At 40.0% G+C, this 12860-nt stretch overlaps 1 protein-coding gene across 1 annotated transcript in view; it reads left to right on the top strand.

Annotated features, from left to right (window-relative positions):
* Positions 1-12860, top strand: part of CCDC57 (coiled-coil domain containing 57) — a 41790-nt gene that overhangs the window by 16795 nt on the left and 12135 nt on the right. Inside the window, exons 5-10 of the mRNA XM_068151742.1 lie at positions 4343-4543; positions 5649-5811; positions 8218-8404; positions 8891-8991; positions 9468-9696; positions 10326-10462. Of these exons, the coding sequence (XP_068007843.1) occupies positions 4343-4543; positions 5649-5811; positions 8218-8404; positions 8891-8991; positions 9468-9696; positions 10326-10462 (1018 nt within the window). The remainder of the gene's footprint in view (positions 1-4342; positions 4544-5648; positions 5812-8217; positions 8405-8890; positions 8992-9467; positions 9697-10325; positions 10463-12860) is intronic.

Genomic DNA, 12860 nt, shown 5'->3' with positions numbered 1-12860 from the left:
CTACAAAAAATATCTATTTCTGCTTACTCAGATAAAGAAGATGCTGCTTGTACTATTTTCTACATGCTAGCATGGTTTGAAGATTGCCAGCAAGGCATGGGATACAAAGAGAAAACATTATTTTAATAGCCTTAGGGATAAATGTGGAATCTAGGTCAGTACAACTGAAAGACCACCAGGTCATTGTGTCCTCTAGCCGTGTTTGTTACTTTGTGTACCTGGGAAGAGCCTGCTTGAATTTTGTTATTCTTGTCATGTCCAACCATCAGAGACTCTTTTTCTTTTTTTTTTTTTTTTTTCCTGGAGAATTAGAGTAGTCTAGATGGTGAAGAAAAACGCTGTTTAAATTGTGACATCCTTTAGCATAGAGATAGCACATCATGTTTGCTGGTCTGGAAATCTCTCTTTCATTTAAAGAGATTAAAGAGACACTGTTTGCAAGGCATGCTTGTCTGATTTGTTCTCTGCATCCCCTGTGCTTATCCAGATGGGATTAGCTGTAACCACTGACACAGAATAAATAATGCTGTACAGTGAGAGAAGCTGTGTTGACTCCAGAGGTTTGGGGGAATGGAGACATGACAATTTCTGTTCATATCTCTCCCGAGATTTTCCCAGATATCTTTCCAATCTGGAGAAATCTGAGCAAAAATTACAATTCTATTTTTGTTTTTTTTCCTTTTGCTTAGAAATGATGTTGTGGGTTTGTGGTGTGGTTTGTTTGGGGTTTTTTTTCTTCTACAGAATATATAATCAGATATGAGGCAAATATGGAGAATAAACAATAGGAAGAGATGGAAGTGAATCAGGTAAAGGGTTTCACCAATAAAAGTACCACCTCTATGTTGTTTATTTTCTTTTTAGTTTTAAAGGTATAGTTAATATCTTACTGAAATACACATATTTCCTCAGACCTGATGGATTTAACTGTATTTAACTATAAATAAAAGTTAATGCTTCTCCTAGCAGTGGCCAGAGCTTGATGGTCCAGGAATCTTTGCAATTGAAATATAAATTTCACTGGTAATTAATTATCAGCTATGTAGCTGATTGGGAGTGATGAGATACTTGATTTGTGTGTGTTATCAGTCTTCACCATCATCTGTCAGCTTCTGTTTCAGGTTTATAGTAGTGCTACAAATGGCAAAAGAACTAAATGATCTCTGGAAAGAAAAAGAAGGGAGAGAGCTACTTGCTTGCCAGTTCTTGTATCAAAGATGCCAAAATGCCAAAAAAGCAATGTCAAGACATATGTGAATTCAGGAATTGTATATGGAGCGTATCCTTTGGGAATAGAAGGAGGAGTTTGTGTCTTCTACAGCCAGCATTACATTTTTGCCAGGCTGAGCTGGATGCTGATCACTGAGCTGTACAGCAATTATTCCTCTGATCTGCCTTGCCCTGGAGAGTTGTGGGGTGAACAAGGCAGGTGTAAAAGTGCCTGTCTAGACTATACTCAGACAGCACTTCTGCTAGACTTTATTTATATGCATAAGTGTTTGCTATAGGATTCAGATTAATTCAGTTGAAGTGAAAATTTAGAAGCAAAATGTAGCAGAACATGAAGATCGATGTGCATATGGCTGTTTGTGACTATCCAGGTCAAGCCTGCACTTTTGTCCATGTACTTATTATATGATCAGTCTTATCTTACCAAAAGCAATGCTCATTCAGCTGCACAAAATAACTGTAATATAGGGCTGAAAGTAATCAGAAGGTTGCAGAACTGCACAGTATCAGTCTAGGTCTTTCTGGCCGTGTAACAGGCTGCACTAAGCCTCTGGAGTCTTGCAGGATGAATCCAAAGTTTAAAAAGGTTCAGGGTATCATTAGAGACCTTACTGCTCCTGGTAGCAGCATCAGCTCTTCAGATTTGGCTGAAATGCTGGCATTGCTCCTGTTCTTCCTCTGTATCTCAGAGAAGCATCTTTGTAGATAGCAAAGTAAAATGCTGGGGACAGGAAAAGATATGGAACTGCCTCTAATATTTCAAAGCTGCCACTATTTTTTCTATGTATCCAAAAGCTCAGATTTCTGCTGGGCAGTCCTTGTTTTGCAGTCTCTTCTTTTGTAACAAATTTTTGGGTAGAGGGGGAACTCTTATACTTAAGTGGAAGTCTTTCATTATTTTTCAGCAGATCCTTGGTATTTTATGTGCAACTAACTTCTCAAGTATGGCTTTAAGAAAAGGTAAATACTGTTATAATTGGTTTCAACTGATTTATGAGAAGAAATGTTATGGTGGGCACTTCTTTAGGAAATTAGAGCATCTGGTATTTATAGTTGTGTGTTATTGTTCAAAACAATTTTACATGTATGTGCCTCATTAGATCACCAGTGATGCTCTTTACTGCAAACTTGTTTTATTTTGATTTATAGCTCTAGGAACAGTCACATAGATGATCAGTAAAAGGAGTATGTGAATCTGAAACATCACATGGAGGGAAAAATCCAGGAATTGGAAGGAGAGCTTGTTTGTTCATTTCCCTCTTCATTTTCCCTTTCTCTCCCATTTTCATTTTCCCTTTTTTTAAACCTTCACACCCCCACCCCCCCCCCTTTTTTTCCCCCTCTATTAGAGTACTCTGGTTTGACATTGCTGTGGTTGTATAAGCTTTTAAATACTTTTGCCTTTTTTTTTTTTTTTTTTTTTTGCTTAAATTGATGAGATCTGTAATGACACTTTAGAAAATTATGCCCTGCTTGTGCATAGCCTTTGCTTGCTTGTCTTGCAGCTGCCCCTTGTAAGGGACTGTTAGGATTATCTTTAGCAATCTGATATTGTGTAAGATTATTTTATGTAGGCAGCAGACTACTAAATTTAACCTTGAAACTGCAGGAAAGGTCAGCATCTAGAAAGTAGAGGCAGCCTTAGGCAAGATGAGTAGATATATGCTGTTTGTCATACTCCTAACGACAAGGCACTTTTTTTTTCCCCTGTTCCTACCTCTCATATTGCTATCATTTCATCATAAAAGGATAAACTTACTAAGAGTGAAATTTTGCCTTCAATTGTGATACCTTAGGAGGGCATTACACTATCTATATATATTACAGACTTTAAAGAACAGCCGAACTTACCTTCCTTTGGTTTTGCATATAAATGTATTAGATATTAAAATTACTTTTGATTCTTTACAGGTGAATGTGTTTAATTGTTAGAACCAGAATGTCAGGGATTTTCCCTGTCAACCAAGCCAATGTGTAATATAACATAAATGCCACTTACAAGGTGGTAAAAGAGATTATTAGGCAATTACATCTTGTACCCAACACCTGCCAGTCCAAATCTTGCTGCTTCAGTATAGTAGTCCTGCTAAAATAATCCATCTCCATGCATCCATTCATCCATCCATCCATCTTTTTTTCTTTTCTCTCCTTTTGGTTTTAGAATCTGATATTTTGCAAAGGATGCTGTTCTTTATGTTCCCCTTTGCCTGCAGGTCCTGTTAGGAGACTATCATAGAGAGATTTCACTCAGCACATTCTGATTCTCATTAGAGCAGAGAAAGATTATGCAATGATTAAACCCCTTGTGCAGTGTTTTAAAAAGCCTCTGACAATACAAGATTGCCATCTGTACCGTTGTACTAGTGTTAGCTATCTGTGGGTCCTGTTGTGGGAACTGTTAGCCAAATTTGATGCAGAAATTAAAAAGAAAGAATGAGAGTTTCAAAAGTAAATTATTTAAATGGGTAACTTTGGTCTGTCCCATGAAGTTAAAGTAACAGATTTTTAAGCTGTTACCCTGTAGAATGAAATGATATATTATGATCTCAAGTAATTCCTGTGTAAAACACAGGAAAAGATTACTCTGGTGTTGGTGCTGCTTTTCCTGCACCTAGGTAGTGTTTGTAGTAAGCATCTTAATTTCATTCATAGTGATTGCTATTTTTTTTTCCCCCCTGCACAACCAAAGGCTATATGCAGGCCTTTGAAAGGCCTGTCTCATCTTTCTAAGGCTAGTAATGAGGAATTCATTCCTTCAAAATCTGTATTCTCTGCATCTTAAGTCTCCACTAATCATCCATCATTACCTGGATGGTTCTCTGGTGCCTGTGTTCACTTGCTTTAACCTATAGATTAATAATTCAAGAAACTAAAGTGCATAGGTTGAGGGGGAAAAATAATGGCATTCTTAGTTTGAGAAAATAACCACAAAAGACCTCCTCACACCCTGTTTCACTGGCAAGCAAATATTGATTTCTGTTTCCACTGCTTCTGACAATGATTCTTTGACTTTGTTGAACCAAATTATTAGAAAGTAAATCATCAGTACTAAAAATTGAGATGCTTGTGTTGCTTGAAACTTCACTTTATTTTGTTTCTCTGCTTCATCTAGGCATGAAGAACTAGCTCACACTGTTAAGGAAAAGGATGCAATGCCAGCTTCAGTAGAAGCAGCACAAGTCAAGCAATTAAAAAAGCTGAAGCAGCAGATTAGAGAATTGCAGACAAGATACAAAAGCCTGGAAATTGAGCTGTGCAGAAGAGAGTGGAGTCACAGTGCTTGTTTAAGGGAGAAAGATGCTCTGATTAGAAAGTAAGTAACTTGATTTATCTTGTGATGAAGCAATTTAGAACCCCATACTTGCCAGTTTTGTGTCCAACTTATTTATCTGAAAAGTTCACAGTAATTCATGGTTAAACAGGTACCACACCTGGAGTACTGTGTCCAGTCCTGGTCTCCACAACTGAAGAAAAGACATGAATGGACTGAAGAGAGCCACAAAGCTGATGAAAGGGATGGCAAACCTGTCCTGTGAAGGACTTTGCTCTTTTCTCCTTGGACAACAGCTTTATATCCAAGATTGCATCACCTGTGTATTAATTGCCTTAAGAAAGTATATATAAACATGGGAGGGGGGTTGTTCTTGTATGTATACATCAAGAGGAGATTGTAGTGCTAACACCAGGCCCAGCTTCTCATCTGATTGAGATTTGTAAGGAGCCTGTGTATAAACAATGCCAAATTCAATTGGTGCATGAACAGGAAGAGATGCTGAGGGCATAGTTGGCCAAATTCCAGAAAGATGCAGACTGGTGGTAAAGACGACTAAGACTTTGTGTAAAGTGACATTTACAACCAATCCTGAGACTGTCCCAAAGTCTTAACAGCTTTGTATTTGCAAAGCTCAGCCATGTGACAACTGAGTCTGTCTTGAAAACCCTTCAGTTCTGAATATGCCATTGGTCCTCAGTGTGTTTTCAATGTATGCATATGCTAAAGCTTTGAGCTTAGGAATTTTACCCTGGTGATCCAAGAACTTTAATTCTTAGCTCTTTTGCATCTCATTTCCATTGTTTGCAAATGGAAAACATGCTGTGGATGGTGTTGCCAAGAGCACTACTGGAGTTGAAGAGCGGTTTATGCTGCTTGAGCTGAGGTGACCTCCAAAGCTGATTCTAAATACCCGTACAGATGGACCCTAGGAGACTGCTGAGCTCTAAGCAAATTAAAATGCTTTTGTCCAGTAAAATATTTACAGTGGAATAGAATAAAATAGGTAATCTGGAAAATAGAACATGGGAAAAAGATGAGGACAGCAAACAAGGCTGAGATTTAAAAAACAAAACCAAAAACCAAAGGGAAAATATTCTCAGCATTTATACTGCTAAAATCAACACCTTTGCTCTGTCTTTCCTAGGTATAATCAACAACTGTGTGTGGCAGCTGAGAGAGAATGGATTCTTGAACAGAATAAAGTGCAAGCAGAACAGGACTGGCAGCAGCTCTGTGAGAATGCTGAAAGTGGTCAGTGTCAGAAATCAGAGGATCTAACACAAAGCCTGTCTTCAGCAGGACAACAGGTAAGCATTTCAAATTAACACTGTTTAGGAGCCATCTGTTGCATAGAGAGCTATGGAATGTTTCCATCATCATGTTTCTCAGGGGAAGCATGTCTTCAGATGTTTCAGAGATCTGTAAAACAGTAATTCTGTATTATGAACAGCAGTTCTTCAAATGTATCTGATAAAAAATTAGATTCATTTTCATGGGCACTCTCTAACAGCAGCCTCTACTCCTTTGTAGTGAAGTCAAGTCAGCTTGAGAGATGCCACTGCTTTTCTCTTCACACTGTAGCAGAAGAAGAAAGATCCCTTTTAGATCAGCCCCAGGCCAAAAAGAGTTTGCTGATCACAGTACAGCTGGACCTCTGTGAAGGGAACAATATTAGGCCTGGAAAACCCTGGAGTATTTTTGTATGAAAAAAACCCAAAATCCTCTTTTGTGAAGTGTAAAAGGTTCTGTTTCTGAAAAATGAAATATGTGGTTATTGTTTAAAGACTGACACACAGGGCTGCCAGTAATTCTCAGTGACCAGCTGCCTCAATCTCACAGGTACAGAGGAAACCTTTCTTTACAAGATGTAGAATGCAGGCATTTTCTCTGGTGTTTTATTTTACTATTGTCTTCCCAAGGTGATTCATAGGCATCAGCAGGTGTAGCACAGGAAGGCATCTGAGAGACAAATCAGCATTTGCCATTTCATAGACAAAAGATGAGGCAGTGAAGCCAAATTCTTTTCCTATGGAGGCAGTTTTTGACAGAGACAAAAGAGAGATGCTATGAATCTCTATCCTGTGATTTAAAATATATTTATTTCCTCCTTTTGTTTTATTTATTTTTTTCCTTGTTTAATTTTTTATCTCTACACCCTTTGTCTTTGAGATACTGACAGCTCTCTGCTTTCCTTCCTTCCCTCCTAAATTGAAGATGATCTACAGAAAAGAGAGGACAGGTTGCACAAAGTGAAGACTGTAGACTGTTCATTTTGCTTTGATTGTTGAGGGAGAACAGACAATACAAACATGGTTTAATCACAGTATTTTACCTGAAGGGGAGAAACAGGTTAGACAACACTTAATGTCTTGGCTTGTATGAATTAATTTTGAGATGACAGCCTTATGGGGCATGTTTTCATTGGACTTCTTGTAAGCTGTTCCTCAGTTTCATATGTTTGATTCAAAATACAGACATGTCTAGTGTGGAGTACACATAGATTAAGTGTCACAGACTTCATTTTCACTCTTGATCCATTACTCATATGCAAAAGGAGCAAGCTGGATGTGGACAGGTGCTTCAAAATGGGGCAGTGTACATCGTGGCACATCAAAATGGGGAAAATTAGTTCCTGGTGTGTTGCTGAGGCTCTGTGTTAGTTGCAGTTCATGGTGGACTTTGAAGTGGTAGAGGTAAAATTGTAAAGCAATGCTTTAAACACTGATTTGCCAGCTGTTTAAAATGTGTTTTAGCATCGCTCCTTTTCGTTGCTACTTCTTAAAATAGATACTCTTTTTAAAAGCTATTTGCAATTGCAAAGAAAAATGCAGAACTGGCTGCTTCGAAGCCATGCTGGAGGATGATGCATTAGGAGTAGAAAGCTGTCTTTTGTGGAAGAAGCTAAAGAGTGTGCTGCAGTGCACCCTGCTGGGCAGCTGCAGCTGCTCAACCCAGAGCAGTTCATACCAGGGCTGGACCCTGAAATTCCAAACACACTTGGGTGGTGTATTGGTACTGTTGGTGTCTTTCCTTTCATGCCATTTTAGTTTCTTTCCCCCTTCTTCTCAGCCTTGGAGAAGAATGATTTATCCTCATCTTCTGCACACCCTGTACTGTTAGAGCAGGAAAAGGCACAGGAGAGAGAGTGTAGGACAGCTGTTGTTTTTATGACAGGGAACTTAATTTGAAGGCCATTAGCATTCCAAATCACACTGTCAGACCACTCTCACAGAACTGACTTATGACTGAGGAAATAAGGAGAGTGAAGGAATTGGGGAGTGATGGAGAAGACAGAAAAGGAGTAGCATTTGAGGCTGTCTATAGTTCCATTCAAGGCCTTTGTGAAGGCAGAGCTTCAGCCTTTACCTGACAAATGCTCCTTTTATGTTGTTCACTGATAGCTGATCTGTAGCAAATGCACAAAAGGAAGACATTGCTTCTTATTTTAGAACCAAAGTGTTTGGAAGTTAGGATAAGACTCTATGGCCATGTTTCTCTCCCTCTGTGCCTCCTTCTCCATCTCAGGTTCTCATCATAGCAATTTCCCCCCCTCCTCACCCCGCCAGTAAATCCCCAAAATAAGAAGACCCCTTTCTTTTCTTCCTATGGCTCTTTTCTCCGAGTCTGCCCATGGATCTGCATGTGTGTTGTGGAGAGAATATGCTTTATTCATTAATGAAGGCTGTTTCCTGTGCTGTCCTTTTATTTTACAGATATTTCAGTGTGATGATAAAAGTTCTCTGAGCAAAGATGCTTCTACCTTGGAAATAAAAAAGCTGCAGGAGCAGAATGCCAACCTTCGGGCTGCCATCGCACAGATGAGGAAAGAGATGGAGAGTCTTGATGAATGCACATTGTCCTCTCTTCCTCCAAGAGAAACCAGACAGCTTGCAGAGCAAGGTGACAGTGCTTGCCACAGACCTCTAAACTCAGTTAAGGAAGTGTTGTGGTCGTGGTCATGGCCTATGAGGGCTATGCAGCCCCCAGCTGCATAAAGATCACGACTGTGTGGTTCTCAGGATTCCATAACAAGAGCACACAGAGGTCTGACTTTGAGAATTTCTGTATTACAATTTGGTAGTTCCCCAAGAATGATTAAATAATGCAGTATTGAGAGAAGAATTAAAAACTTCTATGTGCTCCATTCTCATGAATTGACCTTTCTAATGTGCCACCTTTAGTCACTTCTTTGTTCAGGAGCTGGTGGTGTTTGCATATTGTACTATTTTTTTTTATATTTCTTCAGCTCTGTTTACTGTTTATCTATCAAAGTGGTAAAGATGTCTGTTAAAGAGACCAAGTTCTGAGGCAGCTGTTGGTGTGAAAGCCAGCCTAAACTCTCTATAAATCCATATTCATTCATATTACACTCCTCTTCTCTTTTAGGTTCACTGACCACAAACAAAATTTCAGCTGGAACCACTCTGACCAATGTCAAAGTCAGCTCAGCTAACTCAGATTTCATAGTGAACCCAGAGATGGAAAAGGTATGGAGAGGCTTAAACTACCTAAATATCTGTTTGCACTTGTATGTGTGCAATTAAATACATAGCAACTTAATTTTGCTTGACTAAATATTAAAAACTGAAGCAAGTGGTCAGTTAGTAATTAGTGTTAATGCAGGGAAAGCCAGCAGTGATTTTTTTTCAGGCAAAATGGTGCTCATTCTTTCTAGGGAACAAATTTTGACTACTCATTGTCTCCTACAAGGGAGGAAAACACAAGGAAGGAGAACTCACTGCAGAACTTTCAAGCCCTTCTTGATATTTTTTAGGTTTTTTTCCCTTTGGAAATGCTCAAACTACCATGTATCACCTCTTCAGCTTTGCCATTGTAAATCCAGGCTTCAGACTTTTCTTTAAAGACAGGCATGTATGCCTTCCATGTATGTTCTCAAGAGCCTCCTACTTCATGGTGAAACTACCCAGAGAAATAAGGGATTATATGCACTGTTTCTTTTCAGGGGCCAGCCCCCAAAGCTCCTGAAAAGAAGATGGTAGATCTTGGACAACAGTTACCCGATGTAGGTCCTGGTGCCGTTCTTCAGTACGGTGTCAGCTACACTCTACAAGGAATGCAAAATAAACTGAAGGAAGCAGCACGAAAAATCTCAATTCTGAACCAAGAGAAGCAGCAGCTGATTGAAATGGGAAACAGACTCAGGGCAGAACTTGGAATGGCATCAGAGGAAGGTAAATTTATTTTACAGATGAGTGCTAGCTTATATATTTAGAGTAAAACCTGGGAATCAGTTCATCCTTTGAGCTGGAGAGAGGCTGGGCTTCAGTATGAAAACAAATTGCTGGGCCTGGCTGATTCCTGATCTGCATACTTTGCATGAGACTGCAGAGGTAATTTGCAAGTAAGGTTAACCTGTGACAGGAGGTGGTAAAATATAGCAGCAAGAGTCTATAGGCAGCAACCTTTTGTTTATGAACATCTTAGATGAAGGGCTCCCTGGTGGTTAAATGTCAGTATGGGAACTGGAAGTCAAACTAAGAGCAGAAAGGAGGTAGTTTATGTCTTGGAATAAAAACTAGTTCTTTTGTGGAAGAGAAAGCAGAGTAAGCTGACTACAGAGAACCTGCATCAAGAGTATGTATAATGTAAGATTTTACTGTGGACATTTAAGTTCCATGCAACAGTTGCTGTAGCAACAAAGCAAAGGCAAAAAGCCTAAGGCCCATTTTCACATTGCATTCAATGCATCTGCAATGGGAAGGCAGTTCTGTGGTTCACTGATATCCGCTACAAACGCTTGTTGGGAATGTACTATTGATGATAAAACAACAACTTCCTCAGTATTTTCTCTCTTTTGTAGGACTTCGGCATCCTGCTAGCTGTAAGCACTGCACAGTTTGCATTGCCTCTGGCAGCCTTTTTCCAAGGGAGCTTGTCAGAAGGACACAGTGTCAGCTGTCAGTTTTAAAGCATCTGCAGCACAGCCTTATGACACAGGTAATGATGTGCCCTCTGAAATCTAATGATAGAGCAACCAAGGCAAATCTAATTCCAAGAATGTAACTTCACTTAGAATTCTGCATTTGAATGTCTTTTACTGACTTTACCTGAGTACCTTGGTACTTTGACAGATTCCATAGAATTATGAGCTGGGAGGGACCCATAGGGATCTTTGAGCCTCCATACAGGGCAATCTAGAGGTTAAATCATGTATCTAAGAGCATTGTCCAAATAATTCTTTAATGCTTTCAGGCTTGAGGCTATGACCACTGTCTGGAGAGCTTGTTCCAGTACTTTACCACCCTCTCAGGGAACAACCTCTTCCTAATATCCAGTCTGAACTTCCCCTGATGCAGCCATTCCCTTGCATCCTATTGCTGGATACCAGAAAGAAGAGATCAGCACTTCCCTCTCTGCTCGCCCTTCTTGAGGAATTTGTAGACAGCAATGAGGTCATCCCTCAGTCTCTTCTTTTCTAAGCTGAGCAAGCCAAGTATCTTCAGTTTCTTCTATCTTGCCCTCTAGTGCTTTCACCATCTTTGCTGCCCTCCTTTGGACACCTCCTGATATTTCTATATCCTCATATTGCGGATCCCAAAACTGCAGCACACAACTCAAAGTGAGGCTGCAGCAGTGCTGAGCACAGCAGGACAATCGCTCCTTTCAGCTTAATGCACCCCAGCACACACTTGGCCCTTTTGGCCACCAGGGCACGTTGTTGGCTCATATAGAGCTTCCCATCAACCAAATTCCCCAGATCCCTTTCTGCAGGGTTTCACTCCAGACTCACATTCTCCAGCCCATACAGACAAGCAGGATCACACTGTCCCAGCTGCAGGGACCAGCTTTTGCTCTGGTTAAATTTCATACAGTTGGTGATAGCCTAGTGCCCCATTCTACTGAGATCTCTCTGTAAGGTCTCTCTAGCCTCAAGGGAATCATTGAGTCCTGATTTAATATAATTGCTAAACTTACTTTGTGTGCACTCAACTCCTGTGTCTGGATCATTGATAAAAGCACTGAAGAGAACTGGCCCTAAAACTGAGCTCTGGGGAGCACCACTAGTGCCTGGCTGCCAGCCAGATGTTATCCCTTTAACACAAATGGTGTAGGTGGGACTTCAAAATTATTCTTTCTTTGTTCCATCCAAGGAATTTCAGAAACACATGTGTTGGGATATGGTTTAGTGGTGGACTTGGTAAAGCAGGGTTAATGGTTGGACTTGCTGATCTTGATGATCTTTCCCAGCATAAATGATTTGATGATTTTATGATTCTAATGCAGCATAAATGCATTTTTGAATTACAGGCATGAAAGCTTCATTTTAAGTAAGGTAGGCCATTTGAAGGCTTTGCAGTATGTTCTAAGATAAAGTTGAAAATGATGAATCAGTGAGCATACTTCCAAATACCCACAGTGGTTCAAATTCTTGTCATGGCACATTTTCCATTTATGAAAGCAAGGTCTCTTACCTTTTGTAAGTAAAATACAACTTTTAATAGTTAAATTGCAGCTTTCATCAGAGGAACAAATGGATGAATCCTGGCTTCCCTAGTAGTTAGTGGCAGACCTCCCAGTGACTTCAGTAGTCAGGATTTCACTGTGTACTTTACTTAATTGATCAATGGGTTTGTTCCTGTAAGGATTGAGTCAGAGCAGATGATTGTCGTTGTAGTTTTGAAGGTGGTAAACAATGTTCTTTCATAAAGAGTGAGGTTGTTGCTCTGAGGTATAAGACTCCAGTAGAATTATTAACTAAGTTCAATTGGGGAAATACTTCCTCTGGGAACCTCTATGGGCAACATGTTCCAGTGTTGGATCACCTTCTCAATAAAGAAGATTGGAGTTGTTTGGGTTTTTTCCCCTCATGAGTGTCCTGTACTTCACTTCCTGCTCATTGCCTCTCATTCTTCCGCTGTATACCACTGAGAAGAATCTAGCTCAGTCATTTTTACCTCCTTCCACCATCCCCATCAAGAGCTTGTACATGTTGAAAAGATCACTCCTGACCTATCTGTTTTGGAGGCTGAATGAGGCAATCTCCCTCAGCTTCTTCTCATATGTCAGCTGCTTCAGTTCATTGGGCATCTTTGTGCTCCAGTATGACAACGTCTGTTTAGTACTGGGGAGCTCAGAAGTGGACACAGTACTCTAAATATGGCTGCACCAGTGCTTCACAAAGGGAAATAATCACCTTCCTTGACCTGCTGGCAGGGCTTTTCCTGATGCAGCCCTGGGTGCTGTTGGTCAAAGGTCTCAAGAACACATCACTGCCTCATCTTTCACTTGTAGTCCACCAGAATTCCTGTTTCTTTTCTGCTGAGCTGCTTTCCAAGCAGTCAGCCTCTAGCCCATTAGATTGAAACTGCCTTTGGAGAAAAATCAACTAAATTAA

This window comes from Melanerpes formicivorus, unplaced genomic scaffold, assembly GCF_026170545.1.
Source record: "Melanerpes formicivorus ecotype bairdi unplaced genomic scaffold, bMelFor1.0.p_v2 SCAF_21, whole genome shotgun sequence".
Taxonomy (NCBI): domain Eukaryota; kingdom Metazoa; phylum Chordata; class Aves; order Piciformes; family Picidae; genus Melanerpes; species Melanerpes formicivorus.
The sequence above is the reverse complement of the archived record's forward strand: the minus strand, read 5'-3'. Positions and strand labels throughout refer to the sequence as shown.